The sequence below is a fragment of the Puma concolor genome, chromosome E2, assembly GCF_028749965.1.
Source record: "Puma concolor isolate L17-30 chromosome E2, mPumCon1.1.hap2, whole genome shotgun sequence".
Lineage (NCBI taxonomy): Eukaryota > Metazoa > Chordata > Mammalia > Carnivora > Felidae > Puma > Puma concolor.
In genome coordinates, this window is record NC_141681.1 from 57,187,518 (window position 1) to 57,215,267 (window position 27,750).

General features: G+C 40.8%; 2 protein-coding genes across 2 annotated transcripts; both read right to left on the reverse strand.

Annotated features, from left to right (window-relative positions):
- Positions 1–1,414: 1,414 nt before the first annotated feature.
- Positions 1,415–19,639, reverse strand: LOC112850885 (uncharacterized). The gene is made up of 4 exons (XM_086690603.1): positions 19,520–19,639; positions 17,102–17,163; positions 11,320–11,473; positions 1,415–6,646 (listed from the first exon to the last, which is right to left on the reverse strand). Exons 2-4 carry the CDS (start codon positions 17,114–17,116, stop codon positions 4,662–4,664), a joined length of 2,154 nt encoding a protein of 717 aa, XP_086546729.1. The 5' UTR covers positions 17,117–17,163; positions 19,520–19,639; the 3' UTR covers positions 1,415–4,661.
- Positions 19,596–26,838, reverse strand: LOC147573802 (protein FRG2-like-1). Its single transcript, XM_086688665.1, has 7 exons — positions 26,623–26,838; positions 26,274–26,348; positions 25,971–26,051; positions 25,163–25,724; positions 21,530–21,671; positions 19,945–20,110; positions 19,596–19,801 (listed from the first exon to the last, which is right to left on the reverse strand). Exons 1-7 carry the CDS (start codon positions 26,801–26,803, stop codon positions 19,596–19,598), a joined length of 1,413 nt encoding a protein of 470 aa, XP_086544791.1. The 5' UTR covers positions 26,804–26,838.
- Positions 26,839–27,750: the final 912 nt, after the last annotated feature.

A 27,750-nucleotide genomic window follows, 5' to 3' on the forward strand; every position in this document is an offset into this window, starting at 1 on the left:
TTTTGTTTCCTGCTAATATCAGTGATTAGAATAGTTTCTGACTGGTAGAATGAGTGAATGCATTTTATCTGTGGAAAGTAAAAAGTTACTATAGTGCATAAGGTCAGAGACTAAGTTCACATACTCAAGTAAACATGTTATTCCATTTATGGCACCAAATTCCTTATTCCTGTAAGTCTCTACCCTAGCACCCTGAACATTTGTCATAAATTCTCACGCTATATTTTGTTTCATTCACTTTGTTTTAGGCAACATGTGCCAAACAGCTCTAACCCATCTGTGAAGGATGATGCTTTTTGCAGCTTTTCTCAGCTACAAAATGTTAAATTCAAGATTCCCTCTCAAATGCTTCATTCTACTCTCAATACAAATATTAATCTTATTGGTCAGGTCAGACAGTTTTCATTTGTGAAGGACAGACCTCCTGGAAGTTAGTGGCTGAAACAACTAGGTGGTTTACCATTCTCACTTAACAGGAAGCCCAGAGATGCAGGTTGGGATGGGACGGGTCCCCTGGGCAGTCCTCTGCATGCTCCACCTCCCTTAGGACTCAGCACTCTCTCTCCCTACAGCAGGATGGCCGCTGTAGGACCAAGAAGGATGAATGGGGAGGGGCAAAGGCCTTTTATTAGGTTTTGTATTATTTACCTGGATATAATCCCAGGAGGGTTTTTTTCCCCCAATTAGCTACACATTTTAATAATGCAATTTTATAAGAATATTAGGGGGCAGTTGGGTGGCTCAGTCAGTTGAGCATCACTCTTGATTTTTGCTCAGGCCAACATCCCAGGGATTTGGGATCGAGCCTGTGTCAGCTCTGCACTGAGAGTGAAACCTGCTTAAGATTCTCTGCCTCTCCCCCTGTCCCTGCCTCCCACTTGTGTGTACTCTCTCTCTAATTAATTAATTAAGTATATTCGGGAATTTTCAAACTTCATATTCATGCCTAAACAACAGAAGGTAAAAGAAAAAGATGGTGAAGAAAACATTTTGCAGAACAAATTTAAACATACTCCTTATTAATATTAAAGATCAAGGTTGTCAAGGAGAACTGTGGATAAGACAGATTTCATCACCAGACTTTGTTCTTTTTTTTTTTTTTTTTAATTTTTTTTTCAACGTTTATTTATTTTTGGGACAGAGAGAGACAGAGCATGAACGGGGGAGGGGCAGAGAGAGAGGGAGACACAGAATCGGAAACAGGCTCCAGGCTCTGAGCCATCAGCCCAGAGCCTGACGCGGGGCTCGAACTCACAGACCGCGAGATGGTGACCTGGCTGAAGTCGGACGCTCAACCGACTGCGCCACCCAGGCGCCCCTAGACTTTGTTCTTTATCCTCAGTGTGTAATATTGCATGCAACCCATGAACAGTGTCATAGGTGTTCCAAATGTGTCAAAATTATTAGTCCTTAGTGTTTTCTAACTTACAGATTTATTTCCTTTGAAATTTATTAATTTTAAGTTAATTTTATTTACCTGCATCTAACACTAATTTGCAAAGTTTCAATACAGATATTCTGATTCTAGTACTTTTTAAAAAAGTTTCTTAAAGTTTGTTTATTTTTCCATACTCAGTGTGGAGCCCAACCCGGGGCTCAAACCCATGAATCATGAAATCATGCCCTGAACAAAAAATCAAGAGTTGGACTCTTAGCTGACTGAGCCACTCAGGCACTCTCTGATTCTAGCATCTTGCTAGAAAAATGATAGGACTGATTTTGAGATTCAATTCATTCTAACCTCCCTTAAAGTGAACGATCTACAAAAGGTTTGTAGTTGGGAAATACTGTATCATTTCTGAATGTATTTTAATATCAGGCTATAACTTAATAAAAAAAAATCCTGACATCATAACAAGTCTAAAAATACCTTAAGTAACTGATCTAAATAGTGTATCATAACCCTTTTCCACAATCATATTGTGTGGTGGGGGCTACATATACAGCTGGAAAAAGAAGGTAGTAGTTAGCATGAGGAAGATTGTGGTCTTTCCCTACCAAGTCAGTCAGGAGTAAACATTCAGTTTTATAGAAAAGAGTCTGACTCTACTCTTGATGGCCAACTAATGATACCTGTGAAGCGTCATTACCTCTTACTATTCTGCTCATCTGGGCAGGGCAAGCTAATAATAAAGCCCAAGAGGCCCTTCCCTTGGCAGTAGTTCTAAGTTCACAGCGTCAATGAGTACCATCACCCCGGCCCCACACAGGATGCATCGTAACAAAGTAGTCACCATTGCCTGCTTTCTCTAGCCATTTTCAGAACTTGAGAAGTCTGCCCTGCTCTCCCGAGAAAGCGTCATTATATAACCAACATTCTCCGAACACTTGAGTGAACGGAGTCATCATTCTTGACATCCGAACATCCTGTCCCAGTGGAGTAAGCACAAATGCAAACAAAAGCAAAAAATGTTTTAGAGGGTAAATATGTGAGATTTCTAGTTACCAAACAAGATTCCCATTGTGTTGTTCATTCTTGAGAGTAAACTCATGAAGATTTATCTTTTCAAATTATTCCCTGAGCACTCCAGCACAAAATATAGATTGTGTTACCTTTATCCTTACTCCTCAAATTTTCCTTCAGTTCCTTACTTTTCATATGCTTGCTCTTTTTCTAATTTCATTTAATGTAAATTTCACGTAATGCAAACCATGGGTCTCATTTCAGCACAAAAGGCAGGCAGAAATAGAATCATGGTCTGTATTCATGAATGGGGATGCAAATTGTGATGGGTGAGAGTTTGAAACTGCATTGCTATGGTATTTTCATTATAACCACAAAAATACTTGGGATGTGCTATGGGTGGGTAACTCTGAAATTCAACATATATTTCCAAAACTGTAAGTTTGAATATAACACGAAAAAAAATTGTTATGGATGACATTCAACCTAAGAGTCTAAGGATGTTTTATTAGTGTTCATTATGAAATGCCCCAAAGAAGTGTGATGCACCTGGGATAATAAAAGGAACAGGATTCATTCAGGGTTACATAAAAGCTTATATTTTACTTACTTAGATATGGGAAATAGGGTACCCTAAATAAAATGGTATGAAAATGCATTTTAAGTGGCCAGATTTGGGTCTTTCACAAGCATACTCTTTTGGGTTATTTATTTACTTATTATTTTTTAGAAAGAGCATGAGTAGGCAAGAGGGACAGAGAGAGAGAGAGAAAATTGTAAGCAGATTCTACACTCAAGAGGAAAGCCCAACATAGAGGTTGATCCCATGACCGTGAGCAGAAATTGAGGCAGATACTAAACATACTGATCCACCTATGTGCCCTACTTTGGTTCTTTTGATTTAAATGTCCTCTAGAACTTTCTCTTCAGTTTCCAAAATTAAGACTAATTTTTACTCATCCATGATATATAATAGCTATTACGTTTCAAAAGAGGGAGAGACCATCATTCCCCCTCCATTTTCTCTAACATAAATACCATCCTTAATAACCCCTCATTCACACATGAAAATATCATTGTCTCAATGTCTCAGTCTAGTGTTTCACGATCACATATTTGATAGCATAACCCTTTCATATAGTTATCAACCAAGGCTCTCAATCATACCAACAAATCCAGAGAAGGGGCTGTGACCACAGAAAACATGGTAATTTACATAATAGCTTTTAGATTTATTCCTGGTCACTCCTTATGCTCCAAAATATATACTATTCTAGACCTTAAAACCAGCATCTTAGTTTTTCCAGGGTATATAGGTATGACTAAGCCCCACCTAATAAAAGAGGTTCCTTTCATACTTTCTCTGAGACCACCACGATGGTTGACAAATGAAACACATGTAATGAAAGTATAACATCAGTGGATTCCAAACTTATTGTAAGTTATCAGTAATAATGTAGCATCAAGAAACCTTAAATAACTGAGTGAAAAAACGTCATAGAGGTTCCTGGCTGGCTCAGTTGGAAAAGCATGACTCTTGCTCTCAGGGTTGTGACTTTGAGCCCCACGTTGGGTGTAGAGGTAAATAAAATCTTTACAAAATATCTAAACAGAAGATGATTAGGTCTTTCCACAGATCTACTTGCTCCACTGACATACATTATCTCATGAGTTTTAAATAATTTTTGTTTTCTGTGGAATTTAATACCTAAGAATAGTTAATCCTCAAAACAGACCTAGTTCCCTCTAGTGTGAACTCTTTAATTGCAATCTACTGAGAGAACTGGCTAAAGAAATTATCGCCTTCATTACATGTGTAATGTTTCTGTCCAGGATAAATTCTTAGGTGCTTCCTGAGGTAAAGACCTTGACATATTTGTATGGCTTCCATGTTATGTGAATGTTTTCAAGACCACAAAGCAGAGTTGTACATTTTTTTTTATAACTGCAAGTCAGTACCTCTTAATCCCATTCATCTATTTTACCCCCCTCCCCAATGTATACATTTTTTAAACCTGATCACACTCATTACATTTGTAAGAATTCTCTGGTAAAATTTATGTTCCACAAGGTGTAACAAGCTTTGGATAAGCCTTGCCATACATTTCTTCAGTGTGCTTCCTTTCAGAGATTTGTATTCTGATATCAGGTGAAGTGTGAACCCTGGTTACTAGCTTTCCCAAATATGTTAGTTTCATATGGTTCCTCTCCATGATGGAATCTCTGATGTTAAGTAAGTGTTGAATACTTGCTCATATTATTTGCAAGGTTTCTTTCTCCTACGAGTTCTTTGATGATCTCCAAAGCTTGAGCTTTGAATAAAAGCACTGCAACACATATTAGGTTTATACTGTTTCTTTTCATTATGTATTTTCTGATGCCTGGTAAGTTTTGCAAATTGGGTAAAAGCTTTGTCACACTCATTACACTTATAAGGTTTCTCCCCAGTATGGATTTTCTTATGCTGAGTAAGATGTGAACGCTCCGTAAATGCTTTGCCACACTCAATACATTTGTATGGTTTCTCTCCAGTATGAGTTCTCTCATGACCCCAAAGGTGAGAACGTTTGATAAAAGCCTTATCACATTTATTACATCTATAAGGTTTTTCTCCTGTATGAATTCTCTGATGTTCCATAAGGCTTGAACTTTGGATAAAAGCCTTGCCACACACATTACATTTGTGTGGTTTCTCTCCAGTGTGTATTTTCTGATGCCTAGTAAGGTTTGCAAATTGGGTAAACGCTTTGCCACACTCATTACATTTATAAGGTTTCTCTCCAGTATGGATTTTTCTATGCTGAGTAAGATTTGAGCGCTCAGCAAAGGCTTTGCCACACTCACTACATTTGTAAGGTTTCTCTCCAGTATGAGTTCGTTCATGACCCCAGAGGTGTGAACGTCTGATAAAAGCTTTATCACATTTATTACATTTATACGGTTTTTCTCCTGTATGAATCCTCTGATGTTCTACAAGGCTAGAACTCTGGATAAAAGCCTTGCCACATACATCACATTTGTGTGGCTTCTCTCCAGGATGTGTATTCTGATGTCTAATGAGGTGAGAGCACTGTTTAAAAGCTTTGCCACACTCATTACATTTGTAAGGTTTCTCTCCAGTATGGATTTTTTTATGTTGAGTAAGGCTTGAACGCTCAGCAAAGGCTTTGCTGCATTCATTACATTTGTAAGGTTTCTCCCCAGTATGAATTCTCTCATGACTCCAAAGGTGTGAACGTTGGATAAAAGCCTTACCACATTCATTACATTTGTAAGGTTTCTCCCCAGTATGCATTCTCTGATGATTTGCAAGGTTTGAATTTTGACTACAGACCTTGCCACATATGTTACATTTATATGGTTTCTCTCCTGTATGGATTCTTTGATGCCTAGTGAGGTTCGAACATTGGTTAAACGCTTTGCCACACTCATCACATTTATAAGGTTTCTCTCCAGTATGGATTTTCTTATGTTGAGTAAGATGTGAGTGCTCCGTAAAGGCTTTGCCACAGTCATTACATTTATAAGGTCTCTGTCCAGAATGAATTCTTTCATGACTCATGAGGTTTGAGCTTTTGCTAAAAACCTTCCCACATTCATTACATTTGTAAGATTTTCCCCTAGTGTGTGCTTTCCTGTCCTGTGCAGGTAACAAACGATATTTAAAAATCTTCCTAGACTTATTCCAAATGTTTTGGGTCCTGGGAGGAATTCTTTCAAGTGGTGAGACTGAGGAACCATTGCTGACAGACTTCTCAGTTGGATTACATTCATACATTTTCTCCTCACTATGAAATGTCTGCAGTTCAGCCAGGTGTGCCTGTAAACTTAATCCAATTCTATTTTCCAAGCAGTCTATGTACTGGTTTCCAGCACCACTTCTATTATTGTCCATTTTTAATACATTCCTTACAAATGGCTCATAATCCATGAAATACAGGTATGTATTATTTCTTACAGAAGCACACTGCTTTTGAGGAAGAGTAACTGAGAGCTGATTAAGTTTTTGATCTTTTCTCCATGTGACATTTTTGTTATGGGTCAAAGGCACTTCTTTGTAATTTCTTGCATCATAGCCCCAGTGATTTTCAAACTCATGCCTATTTTCCCAGACTTCCTTGAGATCAAAATCCTTGATGTCATGACTTTCATTTCTCTCCAATATCACTAAGTGACAAAATTCTCCTTTATTAATGTCCTGTATTGGTGATAATTCCTTGATTGCAAATCCAGCAGAACTCCCTATCAAATAGAATTGGAAGGTAAATATTTTATACTAAATTCCATAATTAACACCAAAATATTATTTTATAATGAATACAGGAAGTTTCTCAAGCATAGACTTCAAACACTATTGTTATTTACAATGTTTTTAAGTTTTCTTTCTATAAATGTGGGGACAGTGCTTGTAGTTGCACATCTATGGGAATATGATTGTGTTATAAGTTTAAAGCCTGATGTTAGAAAAAGGAACTGATTTAGCAACAGGCATAATAGTGACTCATTCTGTAAGAACTTATACTACGGGTATGAAGTAACAGTAGAAAACATTCAACAGGGAGACAGTATGGTATTATAAGAAGACTGTAGGCTTACATCTATTTCAGTATTTGCTCTAAAAATTATCAAACTAAATATCCCACGAATTCCTTTTCCAGGTATATAATCAAAAGAATTATATAATAGATACATGTTCCAGGAAACATGTACAAGAATTTTTTTTTTTTTTTTTTAAGTTTATTCACTTAGAGAGTGAGAGCAAGCTTGTGAATACGGGAGGGGCAGGAAGAGAGAGAATATCAAGCAGTCTTCACACTGTAAGCACACTGCACAATGCCAGACTCGAATTCAGGAACTGTGAGATCATGACCTCAGACAAAATCCAGAGTCAAGACGCTTAACTGACTGAGACACACAAGCTCACAAAAATAATGTATCATTATTTAAAAACCTATGACAAATCAAGTTAATGATATCCCTCTGACTAAAGCAGTAACTTAAAAAAATACATTCTCAAGATATCAAAAACACTCAGTTTAAAGAATGCCATAGGGGCGGCCTGGGTGGCTCAATCGTTCGAAGGTCCGACTTTGACTCATGTCATGATTGCATGGTTTTTAGTGTTTTTTTTTTGTTTGTTTTTTTTTTTTTTTTTTTTAATTTTTTTTAACGTTTATCTACTTTTGAGACAGAGAGAGACAGAGCATGAATGGGGGAGGGTCAGAGAGAGGGAGACACAGAATCTGAAACAGGCTCCAGGCTCTGAGCTGTCAGCACAGAGCCCGACGCGGGGCTCGAACTCACGGAGTGTGAGATCGTGACCTGAGCCGAAGTCGGCCGCTCAACCGACTGAGCCACCCAAGCGCCCCTGGTTTTTAGTTTTGAAACCCATGTCGGGCTCTGTGCTGACAGCTCTGAGACTGGAGCCTACCTCGGATTCTCTCACTCTCTCTCTGTCCCTACCCAAATCATGCTCTCTCTCAAAAATGTTTTTTAAAAAAAGTCATAAATTTAACTGAGGTAAATATGTAACAATGAGTTATCACTACACATTTAGGTGAATGGCCAAAATCCAGAACACTAACACAAATACTAGTGAGAATGTGGACCAATAAGAATTCTTATTCATTGCTGGTGGGAACGCAAAATGGTGCACCAGTCTAGAAGACAGTCTGCACGTTCTTACAAAACTAAACATACTCTCAAATGTGATGTAGCAATTGCACTCCTTGGTATTTACACAAATAAGTTGAAATTTATGTCCACATAAAAACCTACACATGAAACAGAGAAATCCTAAAATATGTATGGAACCTCAAAAGACCCTGCAAAGTGAAAGCATCTTGAGAAAGAAGAACAAAGCTGGAGGCATCACATTCCCTGATTTCAACACCCTGATTACAAATCTGTGGTAATTAAAACAGTGTGGTATTAGCATAAATCTAATAGACACATAGATCACCAAAACAAAATAGAGCCCAGAAATAAACTCACACAGATGGTCACTTAATTTACAACAAAGGAGAAAAGACTATACAATGGGGAAAGCACAATCTCTTTAATAGATGGTTTGGGAAAACTGGACTGCCACAGGCAAAAGAGTGAAACTGGACCACTGTCTGACATCATACACGATAATTAACTCACAATGCATTAAAGACTTAAACTTAAGACCTTAAACCATAAAATTCCTATAAGATAGGGGTATAGGAAGAGCTCCTTGACACAGATCCCGGGAATGATGGTTTTGTTTTTGTTTTTATTTTTTTTCAACGTTTTATTTATTTTTGGGACAGAGAGAGACAGAGCATGAACGGGGGAGGGGCAGAGAGAGAGGGAGACACAGAATCGGAAACAGGCTCTAGGCTCTGAGCCATCAGCCCAGAGCCCGACGCGGGGCTCGAACTCACGGACCGCGAGATCGTGACCTGGCTGAAGTCGGACGCTTAACCGACTGCGCCACCCAGGCGCCCCTTGTTTTTGTTTTTTTGACTGTTGACACCAAATTATAAATCAACAAAACCAAAAGTAAGTGGGACTACATCAAACTAAAAAGTGTCTGCACAGCAAAAGAACACCTTTTCAACAAAATACAAAGGGAACCTACTGAATAGGAGAAAATATTAGCAAATCATGTATCTGATAATGGACTGGTAATCTAAAATATTACCCAAAAATGCTCAAATAACCCAATTTAAGAAATGGGCAGAAGATCTGAATAGACATTTTCCAAAGACTTAGAGATGGCCAACAGGACCATGAAAAGATGCTCAACATCATTCATCATCAAGGAAATGCAAATCAAAATCACAATCAGGTTTCATTTCATACCTCTTAGAATGTCAATTATCAAAAAGACAAGAAATAAACAAGTGTTGGTGATGGGTGGAGAATTTGTGCACTATTGGTTGGAGCCAAAATTGGTGTGGCCACACACTACTGTGTGATCCACTAATTCTAATTCCGAGTAGTTATCTGAAGAAATCAAAATACTAACTCAAAAAGATAGAAACATTCTAATGTTCACTGCAGCACTATTTACAATAGCTGAGATACAGACACAATCTAAATGTCCATTGATGGGTAAATAAAGATGTGTGTATATGACACATTATCCAGCCATAAAAAAGAGTAGAATCTTGCCATTTGTGACAAAAGGGACGGACCTTGAGGAAACTGTACCAAGTAGAATGAGTACAAGACCAAGACAGTATGATTTCTCTTATATGTGGAATCTTAAAAAAACAATAGAACCCCTCTTAGATAGAGCATATTTGTGGTTACTAGAGGCAGGAAGTTGAGGGGATGGTGGCACAAATGGGTGAAGGGATCAAAAGGGTGCAGAGATTACTTAAAAACAAAACAAAAATTGCTGCTGCGTCGAGTTCTTAAAACAACTCCCCCCTCCTGCAGGAAAAAAAAAAATATATATATATATATATACATACATATATATATGTATCAATATGGTACCTTCTGTATACTAAGAATACAATAAACATCTATGGAATAATACAGGTTTTTTCAATAGAAAAGCTAACTAGAGATATCAGTTAAGCTGTGCTATATGTAAATTACATCTAATTTTGGAATTTCACTTTTTGGAATTATCCACATCACGACTTCCTCCTAATTAATGCAAAAGCACCAGACCTCAAGAAGCCAGGATGGCCCAGGAAAGAAAGAGATAAACTTTAGCTCTACTTTATTAGACATTGATTACATTTTGTTTGTCTCCTTAGAAGTTCTCCCAAGGATACAAAATGGAAATGGAAAGTGAATAGGTCCTGGGGTCTGCACTACAGAGGCCTCAGCTCTGACCTGTATGGAATGAGAACCAAGAGAGATCAGGGAAAAGGGTCCTTAGGGACAGCCATCCCAGTCCCTCTGAAAGCTCGGAACCAGTATAGTCAGAGAGGCCAGGTAATTGTGTTATAGGTTCTAAAAGTTGGAGTTTAACCTTGTACATATTTGATTTACTCATCTGAATAACAGAATGAGAAGTGTGTAGGGGTGGCAGGAGATTTCCTTTGAAAGCTCCTAAGAAATAAGCTTTTATTTTCCCACAGATCCTTCCCAAACAATGTTTACTGGAGCTGCTTACTCTGTGCCCATCTGAGCTCTGACTTGTGCTCACATCCCAACACATTCCCACCTGTCTGGATTTTCCCATATATTCAGTTCACTTTCCACAGTCCTGGGATCTTTCCCTTCTTTCAAAATGGAGATGATATTCAGCTCAAGAAGAGATTTCCACTTATAAAGAAAAACAGAACATGATCTGCTTTGCTCTTCAAGAATACATTCCCAGCTCTTTGTTCGCAAAGAAAAAAGGACATTCATTTTATGTGGGTGTAAAACATATTTTGAAAATTAATCAGCTAACTGCCAGAATGCTTAAGGATTATTGTAGGAATGCAGAGATCTGGTTCTTTTCCAAGAACGACTAACCAAAAGCACAAGGGTAAGACCACAGAATCAGATATTTATGAAAGTTGACTATAAGGTTTCCTTTTTTCCCCCAACTTTAAATAACTTCTCTCTGAGCCTTATCTTTAAAGATGTCAATGAGAGTTGACTTTACTAAGAATTTAAGGGTTTTTAAATCCTATTTCCCAAACTCCCAGATTTTAAATTCTAGTTGGTTAACATATAGTATAATATTGGTTTCAGTAGTAATTAGTGATTCATCACTTACATATAACATCCAGTGCCTGTCATCACCTCCCAACTAAACATGCAGGAATGCAGAACTTCTGAAGAAAATGAAGTTAGAATCCATTTGCCACATTATGAAGTCTTTCCATTCTCAATCAAAACAGCTGCAATCATTCCCTTAAGAACAGGAATTTGAAACTCCTATGATCAAAACAGTGGCTCTCAGCAGAAAATGCAAAGACATAAAAAGTAATTACCGACTTCTGGAGGGAAGTTATCCTCACCCAGGGAGACCAGGTTCCTGTAGTTCTCCAACATCACATCCCTGTACAAGACCCTCTGAGCAGGGTCCAGGCATTCCCACTCCTCCTGAGAGAACTCTATGGCTACATCCCTGAATGTCAACCGTCCCTGAAAAGAAAAGACACTTCACCAAGTGGACAGGGAAAGTGTTCTTATTTGACACAAAATTAGAGAAGCAGAGATGTGTAAAGGCTGACTAGGCTGGAGTGAGTGTTCCCTTTCCGTGTAAAATAATTTTGATGAGCTACAGTTAACATAAAATTAGCCATTTTAAAGTACCATTCAGTGGCATTTAGTGCATTCACAATGTTGCACAAACATCACCTCTGTCTAGACTGAAAACATTTTCATCATCCCCAAAGGAAATCCTTTACCCATTAACAGGTGCTTCCTATTGCCCAGTCCCTGGCAACCACTAATGCTTTGTCTCTATGGATTTACCGATTTTGGACTTTTCATGTGAATGGAATGGTATCAAAAATGTGACCTTTTGCATCTGCCTTCTTTCACTTAGAATAATGTTTGGGGTTCATCCATGATATAGTATGTATCAGTGGAACATTTCCTTTCTTCTGGCTGCAGAGTATTCCACTGCAGGACTATACCATATTCACTCAACTACTGACGGGCATTTCGCTGTTATCAACTTTGGCTAATATTAGTAAGTTGCTATGAACTTTCGAGTACAAGTAAGTGCTTAGATATTTGTTTTCGATTCTTTTGGTTATATAAATACCTAGAAGTGTAATTACTGGGTCACGTGGTTTAATTTTGTTAAGAATCTGCCACACTCTTTTCCACAGCAGCTACTTTCTAACACGGTGTGTCATGATTCTAATTTCTCCACCTCTTTACAGACACTTTTTTTTGTTGTTGTTTTACAATAGTCATCCTAGTGGGTGTGAAATGGTATCTCATTGTGGTTTTGATATGCATTTTACTAATGACTCCTTTCACTGAACATCTCTTCATGTGCTTATTTCCTTTGTGTATCTTCTATGGAGAAATGGCTATTAAAATCCTTTGACCATTATTTAAGTTGGGTTCTTTGTATTTTGGTTGTTGACTTGTATATGTTCTTCATATATTGTACGTGTTAATGTATAATGAAATATATAAGGTATACGTTCTTATATTCTAGGTTCTAGACCCTTAGTAGATATGTGATTGGCAAATTATCTCCTCCCATTAAGTAAACCGATTCATTTATGTGATAATGTCCTTCAATGCACAGACATGATTAATTATGATGATGACCAATTTATCTACTTTGTCTTTTTCTCTTTTGCTTTTGGGGTCATGTGTAAACATCCACTGCCAACCCTAAGGTACTAAAGATTTACCCCTATGTTTTCACTTAAGACTTTTATAGTTTTAGCTCTTACATTTAATCGTTAATTCTGAATTGATTTCCTTATATGGTACAAGGTAGTTTCAATTTCATTCTCACACAGACAACTAGTTGTACAATTTATAAGACTATTCTTTTTCCACTGTCTGTTTTTGACACACTTGTAAAAAAGCAATGGATTATAGATGTATGGGTTTATTTGTGGACACTCAGTTCTATCGCTTTGATCAATATTTCTAGCCTATGATGCAATTATACTTTTGATTACTCCAAGTTATTGTAGAAGGTTTGATGTCGGGAATTGTAGGTCCTCAAATTTTGTTCTTTCTCATGTTTATTTTGGTTATGTGGCATCCTTACCAATTCAATATGAGTTTTAGAATCAGGATTCCCATTTGGGCAAAAAACGCTGCTGGGATTTTGCTGAGGACTGTATTACTTTATACTGCTCTGGGGAGGACTCACATTTTACAGTCTTCCAATCCACAAACACTGGATATCTTGACATTTAAGTTTTCTTTAATTTTCCTCAGCAACTTTTTGGTTTTCACTGTATATAAATCTTCCATTTCCTCGGTTAAATTTATTCTCATTCATTTTCTTGCTCTTGTAAATGGAATTGTTTACTTACTTTCCATTTGTTGATTGCTACTGTACAGAAGAAATACAACTAAATTTGAGTGTTGATATTGTATTTTGTAACTTCAATGAATTCATTCTAAGTCTGAGGAATCTTTATTTCGAAGTAGAAGATCATGTATACTATGAATATATAGTTTGATTTCTTTTCCAACTTTGACATACTGTATTTATTTTTCTTCTGTGTTTTCTCTGGCTAGAACTTCCAGTAGTGTTGATATGTGGTGGCAAAATGAGTCACACTTGTTTTGTTCTTGATATTAAGGGGAAGTTTTCAGCTGTTCATTGAGTATGAAGTTAGCCATGGAATTTTAATAATACACTTTTTCAGACTAAGTTCCTTTCTACTCCTAATCTTTCAGTTTTTGTTGGATGCAGTGTTCTGTATGTGTCTGCGGAGGCTAGCTGGTTTACAGCATTGCTCACTCCTTTCTTATTGATGTCTGGTTGTTCTATGCATTATTTAAAAAAAGGGAGCATTGAGGTCTCCAACTACTATAGAACCATCTCCTCAAGGGTTGCTTCAAAAATTTGGGGGCTTTGCTTCCATGTACATATTGCTTATACTTGTTTTATCTTCCTGATGGATCAGCACTTTTTTCAGTATAGGTCCTTCCACATCGTTGATAACAATTTTACAACTTAAACTCTATTTGGGCTGATATCTGTATAATTACCCAGCTAGGTTTCATTACTATCTGCATGGAATATCTTTTTCCATCTTTCCACTTTCAACCTATTTGTGTACCTAAAGTAAGCCTTGGAGCACCTGGGTGGCTCAGTCGCTTAAGCATCTGACTCTCGATTTCAGTTCAGGTCATGATCTCACAGTTCATGAGTTCGATCCCTGCATTTGGTTCTGCGCTGACAGTGTGAAGACTGCTTAAGATTCTCTCTCTCCTTGTCTCAGCCACTCCCCCACTCAACCTCTCTCTCAAAATAAAAATAAAGACTTTAAAAAAGTGAACCTTTTATAGACATAGAGTGGAATCATTTTTAAAACTCAATTCCTTTGTCTTTTATTAAAGAGTTTAATCTATGCATATTTTAAATTATAACTGGTAAGAAATACTTCTGACATCTGCTGTTTGTATGTCTATTTTCTTTCATAATTCCTCCTTTCTTTCGGTGTCTATGTGTGTGCGTAACATTTTGATTGCCTTTGTATTTATTTTTGTCTATTTTCAAGTTATTTTCTGAGTGGATATCCTGGGAACTACAGTTTACAGTTTAGTTGATATTAACTTAGCTTTAATAGCATACAACAACTGCTGCTATACAGTCTCCCTTTATGTTACTGTCAAAACTACTTTATAACAAATGAACAGATGTTTCACTCACTCAAAGTCAGGTTTGCTTATTGTTTTACACATTTATCTTTTAAGACACATAGGAAAAAATGACTTAGAAAACAAATATATAATACTGGCTTTTGTATTTACTTACGTAGTTACCTTTACTAGTGTTCTTTATTATTAGTGATGTACCAGTAATTACTACCCATTTCAGCCTGAAGAACTCCATTTGGTATTTCACGTAGGCTGAGTCTGTAAGTGTGAACTCCACCTGCTTTTGTTCATGTAGGAGGCTCTTAATTACACTATCAATTTTAAAGCATAGTTTGCCTGATAACGAATTCCTCATAGATTTTTTTTTTTTTAATCTTTCAAACTTTAAATACGTCATGAGAATGCTTCCTGGCCTCCACAGTTTCTGATGAGAAACAGGCCATTAAACGTATTCAGAATCCCTGTATGCGAGAAGTTTTTCTGTCTTGCTGCTTTCCACATTCTCTTTTTTGTCTTATAAAATTTGACTGATTATGTGACTGCCAGGGATCTCCATGCACCTGTCAGAGCTGAAGTTCATTGAGTTTTTTGAATATGTAGGTTGTTTTTGATACAATTAGGTTTTCAGGTCTTATTTCTTCAAATATTCTTTCTGTACCTTTTTTCTCTGTCCTTTTCTTCTGGAACTCCTATTATATGTACATAAGTATTCTTGATAGTATCATAAAGGTTTCTTAGTCTCTGGTCATTTTTCTTCTTTTTTTTCCCCTTTTATTCAGCTTTTTTCCCCCTTTCTTCTACTTGATAATTTCAGTTAATCTATGTTTAGGTTCACTGATTATTCTTATTGCCCATCTGCTAATGAACCCTCTAGTGAATTTCTAATTTTGGTGTTTATACTCTTTCAACTCTAGAATTTCTATTCCTTCCCTTTACTATAATTTCTGTCTCTTTACTGATATTTTCTATTTGTTGAAACACTGTTTCCCTACTTCTTAGCTCTCTTCCATGTTTTCCTTTAGCTGAGGATGTTCAAGACAGTTGATTTAAAAATCTTTATTTAGTAAGTGGGACGTCTGTCTCCTCAGAAAGACCATCATTAATCTGGTAATCATGCTTAAGGTGCAGAATCATAAGATATCCTTAGAAGTCTATAGTGAAGTCGGCCTGCTCAGAAGCAGCAACCATGGCATTCTTTGTAACAGTAAGAAATTGTAAAGGACTCACATATCTTCACTTACAGAATGTTCCAATGAGGATCTAAAAAAAGCAGTTATCTCTATGTTTACTAACATGAAAACAACATCCAAACATATCATATGTAAACATTTCAAATTTGCAGAAAATGTGATAAAACATTTACAGAAGAATATTTTCTAAAATCACATTATAATATATAAATGCATTTTTAGAAGATCTGCACTAAAGAGAACACCACTTCCTGATGAAGACAATCATTGATGGTGGAAGATATGACAGCAAAGGAGGTATTTTACTTCTTAGTTTCCAGAATACATACCTGTGTGGAACTGAACCACAAAAATATATATTCTAGGGGAGTTTAACAGAAAAATATAAAAATAACAATATTTAACAATAATTCATAAAATGAAAATTGAGCATCAGCCTCTCTGATGACAGAAAGTTCTGCTCCTATGTCTGGTTAAGTTATAAACATTTTTATCTAAAAGATGTATGGTGTAAGAGTTCCTAAAGGAACACCATGGTCTTTTGAGATGGATGTGCTATAAATAATTCAAGGAACACTTAGTGTTAGAGAAATAGGTTGATTTTACACTTTAAAACTAATTATGTTGTATGGAAACCAATTTGACAATAAACTTCATGTATTAAAAAAAATAATAAACAAAACAAAGAAATAAAACTAATTATGTTAATTAAATAAAACACCCTCTCTATTCCTTATTCCTACTTTGAACTTCCCATTCTATTCCAAAATATTAATGTTTTGTAGTCAGAAGCACACTGATTCCCTTGTTTAACATCAAACGGCATTATAAAATTGGACAAGCAAACTTCCCCCATTAGTCGTCTTATTTTTCAGGGTTTCTCAGGTACTTGTACATGTTAACACATTACTTACATAATAGTAATCTCTTTAATTCTGGTTTATATGAGCTGAAGGGCATCCAGAAGGGGTCTGTGAAGAATCCTTACTGCCCAACCTCATGGACACCACAGAGCCTACTCCCCATCTCCAGTTCCTGCCTGCGGAGAAAATCCCTCACAGGATGACCACCTAAAAGGAGCGTCTTCCCAAGTGCCATGTCACTGGGTCACAGTGAGATAGAATCTACATGGAGATGAGAGGAAATAGGGAGAAGGCCGTGGGTGTCAGTAAATAATTTAGGCAGGACACTATGGAGACAGAGATTAATGAGTCCAAAGTGTGACATTTTAGGAAAAAGAACAATCAGTGAAAAATATGACTTTTACCTGGAAAAGAGCCATTCCTCCTTTTTTCCCTCTTCTGGTCTTCTTTCTCAGGTAAGGTTATACTGTGTGGCAAAAGGTATGTTGTTTAATGTTTGGAATCAACATAACCCCTTCCTCTGCCACAATACATAGAACCTCACTGTGGGAGAAAGAGTTCTTTGCTGCCCATTGCAACAGGAGGGATGCAGGGACAATAAAGTCTTATATGGAGTCCAACAGGTGCATTTTTCACCCATTCCTTCAGAAAGCCCTCCCCGCTGCTGAAACCAACACACTCCACAGTCTACGTTATCCTGGCACTTGACCAAAAGGAATTGCTTCATTCAAGTTCTTGGCTCCTCCCTAGGCAGCCAGCATCCAAGGAATGGTTGATGCAGGATACAGAAGCCTGTCCATGCCATCAATTTGGAATAACTCTTAAGGGTCACCCCAGCTCCAGAGCTCCCTGGTAGCCATACTGAGAGTTTAGATCTTTGTCTTGATGGTGATGGGAAGCCTGTAAGAGGGTTTAATGTCAAAAGATGACATGATCAAATGTTTAAGATTTAGCCAGGATACACAGAGAGGATGGAGCTAACAGAGGCATATCCCTGTCTCTAAGACTATGCTCCTGCCTCTTTCTTAGTGGTTTTCATTATTTTTGGAACTAGACCACACTGTAAACTCTAATGATAACTGCACACCCTCTCCTAGAAAATGGCCAAAGACAAACACACACCCAATTCTGAAAATCATTTCAGGGATCTTATTAGCCCAGGTTCAGAATTCTTGGCCTATCATCTCACGTTACAGGTGGGTGCACTCCAAAGGGGAGTAATTTGACCAAGTTAGCCTTAAGAAATCTGAGTAGAGTGAGCAGAACTGTGTAAGTAAATTCTGAAAAGGTGGTCTGGACAGGTTTAAGTACAAAGGGCTTATCCTAATTCCAGATTACTGTTCATATTTCTGAACAAGAGAAGCTTCTCTTTCATGGGTTTAACCAAACCCAAGCATTTAATTCCTCTTTTCCAGAAAACCTATATGAAATTACAAATAGTTACTAGTCCTGGAAAACATGAAAAAGGGTCACCTGTGGGGATGAGCTGTGAGCAATCTCTGTATTATGAACAGATGAGCACTGCTGGAACAAAGTTCCATATCAATCCAGACCACCCTTCAACATCTGTACAGAGAAGGCAGAGGGGACTTGAGGGGAACATCTATTTAGTTGGAGATTTTGGCTCAGCATTTGGTAATTTAAAAGATAACTTAGGGGAAGAAGAGAACTGTTGAATATTAAATTAACTGGCTAAACTAGGTTTTGAGTGTTAAGAGATTATCAACATCCTTAACGGATGTGTAATGAAATACTATAAAGTTCTTTAACAGACATCCAGAATACTTCCAATATATGATAGGTTAGAAAGTAAAACTCATAATCTGAACAATAAAATTAAGAGGTAAAATAATTTGGAAATTAAAAAGATAGCCAATGGATTCTGAGATTAAAGATAAAACAAGTGTGGGGATAACATCAAGTTTAGAAAAGAATGCCATGAGCCACAGAAAAAAGGGGGACAGAAACAGTACTGTTAATAATGGCCACTGTAAAAAGCACCATGTGGTTACAGAAAGTCTTCCCCATTGACTGACTGAGCTAGACCTCTGCCCTCTAGATGAGTAGGGGTTGCAAATGGAATTATCTTCCGATGCAATACTTAGAAAGTGCAGTTGCCTCAAACACCAGGTTTCACAACTCTCATTTTCTTCTGCACAACTGAAAAAATTTACCAAATTTTAGATTAACAAGATCATAGAGCCACAAATCAGTACTTCACAACTTACTATCTTCTGTACTTGCTAGCGTTTGGGTCCCGTGCTTTGTTTGAGATCACTACATGTTTTGTTCTCTGAATAAGTCTGTGTCCTTGTTTCTCTTCTGTCCTTTAGTCCATTTCCGTTTCCCTCCCTCACTATTCCTCTTCCAAAAGTTTCACCCTACTCTGTGGCAGCCTTTGTTTGAATCCCCACCGTTCTTTCTCCCCACACTTTCCGATGACCCTCTAACTCCGCAGATTCCTGCGTCTTCCCCTGCCATCTCTGTCCCCACTATGCCCTCCCTGAGGCGGGGCGAAGGGCCTGCATCCACCTTCCTAGTGACGACTGTGCCGGACGCGGTTGAGGGGAGAGGGGAGTTTCGGGAGTCAGAGAAAGGTTCTGAGCAGGAAAGCGACTGGCAAGGCCACTGGGGTCTGCAAGGGCCAGAGGCAGAAAGGCTTGGCCCGAACCTGCCTCAGAGAGATTTTAACCAGAAACGACGCGGACACCCGGGACCCGCACCGAGCGACTGGGATCGAAACGTTTTACGGTAACGCCGCGAAAGCGAAAGGGACGAACTCCCAGCGAGAGGGGTGAGAGGGTTCAAGGATTCTACCTTACCAGGCGATCCCCGAAATCTGGATGTGGAGGCGGGGACTAAGAACGCCTCCAGGGCAAGATCCACAAAAATGGAGACTCACTCCCGCCAGCTCGATCGTTGCTCCGCGGGATCCGCTTCCGGGTCTGCAGAAAGGCGCGCATGCGCGTGCGTCGAGACGAACGGGCGGGGCGATCTCGGGGTGGGGCCGAAGCTGTCTAGGAAGAGGCGGGTGCTGGCGGGGGCCTGGGCGAGCCGGGTCTCGCCTCCGGCACGGTCCTTCGCCTGGCATTTGGTCCTCTGTCCTGCAGACCGGCGGTTTCGGGTTCCGCTTTTGGATTCATTCCAATCTCGCTGGTGTCGTTCGGATCCAGCCTGGGTACAACGTTAGGGAAGGGTGGGCCGCTTCAGTTGGGAGTGGTGGTATTTGACAAGTTGATCTCAGTACCCTGGGAAACATTTGTAGCCAGCGGTGGAGACGCGCTCCGGCTAGTGAGGCGGAGCTGTGCGGGAACCTGTGACCTGGGGTCTTTGAGGGGCGACTGAGACTTGGACAGGGACAGCTCCTTGTTTAATGCAGCAAAAGCCGGGGTGGTCAGTGTCGGTGATGGACGCTACATTGCGAAATGCAAAACTGTTGTGGACAATGTGCAGTTTGGTACTAACTCCCCATCAGAGCTTTGCACTGAATTGTCACTTCTGCTCCCCGTTTCCTGGACTGCCTTCCCTGGCGTTCACCGCTGGGCCCTGGGCTGTGGGGGGTGGAGGGCGGCTTGTTGTTTTAAAGGAACAAACATTTCTGCCTATGTGGGTGGTCATCAATTTTCTCTCTTTGATATTCGAATCTACACCTCTCGAGATGAATTATAAATCCAAACGCCTTTCAGAACTACCAGATTGCACCTGTATGTTGATTAAGCTCCTTAGTTGCCAAATATCATTGCAATTGCAATTTTTAAAAAACTTTGTTCTCAGTTACTTTGGAAGACTATTTTATGCTTGAAAATTAGATTTTTAAGAAAAGTTTACTCAGGGAGAAAGACGCAAGTCTTACGAAGAATTTAACCTTGTTTTAATTATTTTTTACCCTATAGACTTCCCTTTTGTTTGACCTTTATCTTGCTGAGGGATTTAAAGAAAAGACCATTCATGGTCATTTTGATAGGAATTACCATTTCCCAAATACCAAGCGTTAATGATGTGTCCCCACTTTAGTTTTTGCTGGTTATTAACTTTTCTTGTGCACTTTGGCATACTTCTCAATTTTTGACTTCACTGACCTAATAGTCTGTTAATAAAAAAACATCTCAGAAGGATAACCATACCCATTTTGGTTTTTTGTTTTGTTTTGTTTTGTTTTTTGTTTTTTAGAGTTTTTGTGCCTATTCTTCTTTGTTCATTATTCTGTTAGATTTTTGCAGTAACATTGTTAATTCGAAAAACTAACTGATGGTATCTGTATCATGATCCAATTAAATTTATAAATTAGCTTAAGGAAAATTGACCTTTTATAATATTTAGTTTTTCCACTCAAGAACATGATGTAAATTTACATTCATTTATTTCTACTTTCGTATATGTCAGGAATATTTTATTTTTTCCTACATATTGGCTTTACACATTTTTGTTAGGTTCATACCTGGTGGGTTTATTTCATTTTATTTTTTTAAAGCTATTTATTTCATGAGCCCTCTTTCATTTTTCTTTGTATATCAGTAGTATATCCTATTAGCTTACTGAATTATTTTTCATAGTGATTTTACTCGCATATCTACAGCCAACTCTGTGCACATACTGATGTCCATGACTCTGATCCCATACTTCAGGGTTCATCTTAGCATTTCCCCCTTGCTTTTCTGTCCCTATCTGTATTTACCAAGTACTGTGGCATCTTATGCCTTTGAAGAGTTTTGCATCTGTTTCTCCATGCTCCCATGCTCTCTGCACACTAACTATACCCTCTCCCTCTGGCCTCATTTGGACTCTGCTCCAACACACCTGCAACCTTCCAACTTTGCCCTGTTTGCCTGCACCTGCAGTGGCAATGCTCCCAGCACTTTAAGATGTAGCACGTGGTAAATATCATCTTTGGGGTTGTTGCAGGGATGGAAGAAGTTAGAAAGGTGGAAAGTGCCCCCCGCTTTCAGGCATCCAAGGTCAGGAGATTCCTGTATTCTTCCAATATGGGAGCATATCGTCAAGACACACATGTGCATGCAGACAGTTTGAATGTAATTACATACACGGGACTGGGAATGTAGGAATATGGGTGAGTGGTAAATGTGTGTGCTTGTATTTGATGAGTGTGTGCATGAGTGTGAGTTTGCTATGCAGTGTATGTGAGTGTGTAAATGTGTATGGCTGTGCATTTGAGTGTATGTTGTGCATATGCATGTGTGTTTGCCTCTATGTGTAATGTTTCGGTATTTATATTTGTGAACTAAGGGTTGTCCACCATTATGGTTCTAGTGTCTGACTTGGATACGGGGAGTATTTGATTGTGTATTTGTGGGTAGGGAAAACAAAGGATTAATTTGAACTCTTGTTTCTTAATAATAAAGTTAATCAGAGCTAATGACTGAAAAATCAGCAAAACTACAGGTGTGGAAAGATGTGGTAACCACCCAGTGCTATTTAAAAGAGTATTGGTGGGGCGCCTGGGTGGCGCAGTCGGTTAAGCGTCCGATTTCAGCCAGGTTACAATCTCGCGGTCCGTGAGTTCGAGCCCCGCGTCGGGCTCTGGGCTGATGGCTCAGAGCCTGAAGCCTGTTTCCGATTCTGTGTCTCCCTCTCTCTCTGCCCCTCCCCCGTTCATGCTCTGTCTCTTTCTATCCCAAAAATAAATAAACGTTGAAACAAAAATTTTTTTTAAAGAGTATTGGGGAACCTGGGTGACTCAGTTGGTTAAGCATCCAACTCTGAATTTTGACTCAGGTCATGATCTCGCAGTTCGTGAGATTGAGTTCCATGTCAGGCTCTGTGCCGACAGCCCAGAGCCTGCTTGGGATTCTCTCTCTCTCTTTCTCTCTGCCCCTCCCCTACTTGTGTGCTTGTTCTCTCTCTTTCTCTCTCTCAAATTAAATTTAAATTTTTAAAATTTAATTTAATTTAAATGAATATTGGCTTAACTGAGAGTTAAAGGAATTATTGAATCTTCGCATTTCACCTTCTGATCCTGGTGCTTTTATTTGTGAGGGTCTCAGAAACTTCTCCCTTTTTGTAGATACTGTTCTGTTTAGACTTCCTGTTAACACTAGGGAGATCAATACTGGTAAAGCATATCTTCGTACCAAATTTCCGCATCATGTACACTTCCAAATATACTGGCACTGAGTTGTGCAAATAATCCAGTGATCCCTGATGTAAATTATTGTTGGCATGTTCTTCTCTTTGATTGTAACTCTGAAAATCCTTTTCAGGTACTTTCATTTCATTTCTATGTTTATAACTTATATGATAGGTCACCTTAGTGGTCTTAGTGCCCTCCTTCATGCCTGTCACCCAAAACCCATTCCCCCCACACACCCCTTCTCCAGCAAACCTCAGTTTGTTCTCTGTACTTGAGAGTCCCTTATGATTTGCCTCCCTCTTGGTTTTTATCTTAATTTCCCTTCCTTTCCCCTATGTTCATCTATTGAGTTTCTCAAATTCCACATGAGTGAAATCATATGTTTGTTTTTCTCTGACTTACGTTGCTTGGCATAATACACTCTAGTTCCATCCACATTGTCTCAAACGGCAAGATTTCATTCTTCTTGATTGCCGAGTAGTACTCCATTGCATATATATACCACTTCTTTATCCTTCATCAGTCAATGGACATTTGGGCTCTTTCCATAATTTGGCTATTGTCCATAGTGCTGCTCTAAACATTGGGGTGCATGTCCACTTGCCCCACTCTTAATGGATTTTTAAGTGTACAAATACATTGAGGACTATATGTGCAATGTTGTACAGGAGATCTCTGGAGCTCTTGCTTAACTAAAAGTTTACTCTCATCTTTTTTTCTTTTGCAGAGTTTTCTTGCATATTTTTATTTCTTTTTCAGCTGTAGGGATTTTTTTTTGTGTGTGTAATAACATGCTTGGATTCAATAAGGAACTGGTGGTATCTGTTTCAGAAACAAATTAAATTTATAAATTAGCTTAGGGACAATTGATGTTTGATAATATGGAGTTTTTCTACCTAAGAACAATGATGTGAGTTTATATTTGTTTATGTCTACTTTCATATATTTCTGAAATCTTATATGGTTTCTCATATACACTTGATACATTTTTATTGGATTTATTCCCAGGTGTTCTGTTTTTTATTTTGTTTTGTTGTATTATTTTATTATTTAAAAATTTTATTTTTCATCCTTTGGTAATTGCACCTCCAATCCCCAAATGTAACTTGCCAATTGTAATTTTTTGTATACATGCAGGCACTTGTTTTGTATAATTTGAAGCCAGGGCATGGGTTCAAACTGATTTATAATATATTATAATTGAATTGCCCCATTCAGTGGGATAATTGACTGCTATCCCCGTCCTACAATAAGAGCTGCTAGGTGTAGGAAAGTCAAGGTGGAAATGCAGTAGAGGTGAAAAGAAAACAGCCTCCTTCCTAACCCTCACTTGCCATAAAACAAACTCCATCTAGATAAATATGAAATTATCTAAGACCTACAATCCATGAGCAGCATTTTTATTTTATCGCTGTTATGTAGAAATTAGGAACCAAAGGACAAGACAATACGGAAAAAGGTTTATTTTGCTTACATAAAATTCTGCACATTTATAGATGAAAGACTACATGATCCCAGTGTAAAATACAAATTGGAAAGTACATAAAATATATATAAAATGACAGCATCTATCTTGGATTTAATATCCTCTCATAAATAGGATAACTTGAAATCTGCAAAATAGAAGAAAACTTAAAATTTGGCATATGAGCCAGCTGTGAGAATAAGCACATACGGTCAATAACACTAATGTATCTTGAACCAGGTTTCATATAGAGTAACTGAAAAGCGAAGGACAAACCGACATGGTGACTTCACCAAACTGAACAGTACAACCATCCCTCCACATAGATGCTCCCCAGGCCTGTGGCTTCAGTCCTCCAAGACTGGAGGCAGGGGACCCAAGACTTAGCGCCTTTTCGGATCAAAGGGGAGGAGAGAAGGGGCACCTGGGTGGCGCAGTCGGTTAAGCGTCAGACTTCAGCCAGGTCACGATCTCGCGGTCCGGGAGTTCGAGCCCCGCGTCAGGCTCTGGGCTGATGGCTCAGAGCCTGGAGCCTGTTTCCGATTCTGTGTCTCCCTCTCTCTCTGCCCCTCCCCCGTTCATGCTCTGTCTCTCTCTGTCCCAAAAATAAATAAACGTTGAAAAAAAAAAAATTAAAAAAAAAACAAAAAAAAAACAAAGGGGAGGAGAGAAGTATGTTTACTTGGCGAGACGTTGGCAACAACAGAGGAATTACAGCCCGATACCTGTTCTCATCATGAAATAATGCTGGGCCGTCCTAAGACCCTCAAAACACACTACAGTGCCTAACACGAAATCGGACACGAGCTCGTCAGCTCCGCACTCGGTGTTCGCAGTGCCTTTGCTCCGAGCGCCCCAAGTCTGACACGCGCGGTACCCGCAGTGTGGGCGGTAGCAGGGCCTTGGTCTCACCCCTGGGGCTGCGCGCGCAGCTCTGCCGCAGCGCGGGTGCCTTCCCCAGCGCGGGCGGCCTCGCTCCCGACCCCGGGAGGGGAGGCCCCGTGTCCCTCGCGGGGGGAGCCCCGGGCTTCTCCTGTATCCCCAGCTGGAGCCCGGGGGCCCGGCGGCGGGGCTGGGACGAGCCAGCTCTCTGCAGGGAAGACGTAGGCCGCCTGGTTGGCCATGGTGTAGACGGTCTGCAAGGCCGCGCACAGAGGCGCCCAGAGCCGCCCGAGCCCCGAGCGCTGCTCCCAGGTCAGCGGGGAACGCTCCCGCTGCTCCCACGCCCCAGCCACGTCCTGACGGACGGCCTCGGACAGGGCGCGCACGGCGGTCACCAGCCTCTTCCGAAGTGGGGGCGGCCGGTCTCCCGGGGAGCTGCACCTGCTCCGCCGGCCGCGCCCGGCGCCCCGCGCCCCTCGTCTCCTGCGCTGGGCACCCGCGGTCTCCTCGCTCTCGCTGCCCTGGCCCGAGTCCGGCGTCGTCCGCTTCCTCTTTCCCGGAGTCACACTGCGCTCACCCGCTGGAGAGGCCCCTGCGGAGGCAGCACGTGGCCGGGCGCCCCGCCAGCTGGATTCCCGGGGACCCCACCCCCTCGGGTGAACCTCCTGCCCGGGCTCTGGGACCAGGCGAGGCCAGGCCCGGCACGGGTCCCCCAGAGCTCCCTGGATTCCAGGGCCTCCTCACCCGAGTCAGCCCCTCAACAACCCTCTGTGCCCACGCCCCGCGTGCTTGACCTGCCTTCCTCTCCGCGCACCTCCGCCCCAAAGCAAGATCCTACCTGCTGCCGGGGGGCAGGTGCTGTCGCTGGAAGTGACTTGCCTCTTGCCGGAGCCCTCCCAACTGGAGCAGCCTTCCGATTCTGTGGACAAGGCCAGAGGTTTCGTGACCGCCTCGGGCCGACACCCTCGCGGCCCTAATCCGTCCTGCACACGCGAGGACCGGGGCTGGCAGCCAAGGCCAGGTTCCCAGCTCTTCCTAGAGCCCAGGATGTGCGAGGGTGCCACCGAGCTCCAGTTCCCTGACCGGGGAGACTGAGCCGCCCCACGTCCTGTGCCCCCTCCGCAGCAAAACCAGCTCTCACCTGATCCGGAAATGCAGCTGTCCCTTTTGGGCTCACTTTCCCTGGGATCCTCCTCCTCTGTCTTGGGCTCTGACCCTGGCGGAAAAGAGGCCGTTTGCGCGAGTGGCCTCTCTCGAGGCCCGCAGAACCCTCTAGTCCATCCCAGACCCCGATTTGTGGACGGTTCTCTCAACAGAGACTGTTCAGCCAGGGTCCGAGGTGAACCTGAGCAAGTTGGTCCCAGGGGATCAATGCCCCGTTTCTCAAAGCCTCCCCGGGGCTGGGTGATGTTCCTACCACCGATTTCCGAATACAACCCTGACCCCCACCCCTCCTTCCAGCCCCCACACACAACCCACCCGACTCCTACCTCGCCTTTGGGTGCGGCTCTCTCTCAACGGCGACAGTAACGTCTCCTCTTTCCCTTCCAGTGCTTTCTCCTCCACATCTGAGCCGCTTTCTGGGAACGAGTTCTGGTGGCAGGGCGGCCGGTCAGTGGGGTGTCGCACGGATGAGCTGCGGGGCTCTGAGCCTTCAGTTCCAGAGTCCATCTGGAAGCCCCCGGGGACGACCTTCACCCTGCACCGCCAGGTCTCCCAAGTGCAGACCGCCCGCTGGCACCTGCCTTTTCTAGGCGCCCTCGCAGGGCGTGGCTCGCTCCTATTGGCTGGAAAAATTCCACCTTCCCGCCGCTGGGGAACCTGGGCTCTCGCGAGAGATGGAACGTGGCCGCTTGTGCTTCCTGTGGGGGGCCCCCCCGCTCAGCCGAGGGGAGCCTTTTGCAGGGGCCTGTGGTGGTGACAAAAAGCGGGACAACAAAGCCAGGGGGCAGAGGGACTGGAAGGCTGGGGACCCCTCCCTCTCTTACTTCTGGTCCAACTCCCACCCACCACTAGTTAACACCCTGCTGGATTCGTGTTCCTTCTTCCCAGGAGTACAGGGATTAGGTAGGTTTATCAGAAAGATTTCTTCCACATCGCTGGAAAACATGTATTGTCAGTATTCTTCTCACTGATAATTTCGTTCTGAGTAAGTCGCAGGAAAATCGGACTTAAAAAAAATGTCCACCAGACCCCTCTGATGCAAAGGGCGTACTTCTCTCCTGTGTTTCCGTTCTTGGCCAAAGAGAGCGGGAACTCTGCCTGGACCTTTAAGGACTGGATGTCACTGTAGGAACATCGACAAGTCAATCTTACCTATGAGTACATCTGACAAATAGCACATGTTTATATAAAAGTGAAACCAGCAATGAACTAAAAATAATTCACGGTGAAGATAGTTCGCCAATATTGATTTATTTTCATTAAAGGTTTTTAAGCCTTTTTAATAGTTTATTTATTTTGAGAGAGAGAGAATGCACGGGCAAGTGGGGGGAGGGGCAGACAGAATCCCAAGCAGGCTCCTCACTCACAGTGCTCAGCACCATGTGGGTCTTCAACCCACCAACCCTGAGATCAAGACCTGAGCTTCACTGTCTGAGCCACTCAAGCGCCCTCAT

Excerpts from the sequence above, each read along its gene's own strand:
- LOC112850885 (XM_086690603.1), bottom strand. Across the intron at positions 6,647-11,319 it reads TAACTTCCCTCCAGAAGTCG|GGAGTTCTGCTGGATTTGCA; the intron begins GTAATTACTTTT and ends TCTATTTGATAG.
- LOC147573802 (XM_086688665.1), bottom strand. The coding sequence starts at position 26,803 with ATGGACTCTGGAACTGAAGGCTCAGAGCCCCGCAGCTCATCCGTGCGA. Across the intron at positions 26,349-26,622 it reads GAGCCGCACCCAAAGGCGAG|GGTCAGAGCCCAAGACAGAG; the intron begins GTAGGAGTCGGG and ends CTTTTCCGCCAG. Across the intron at positions 19,802-19,944 it reads GGCTACAAATGTTTCCCAGG|GACAGAGGACCAAATGCCAG; the intron begins GTACTGAGATCA and ends GCCGGTCTGCAG.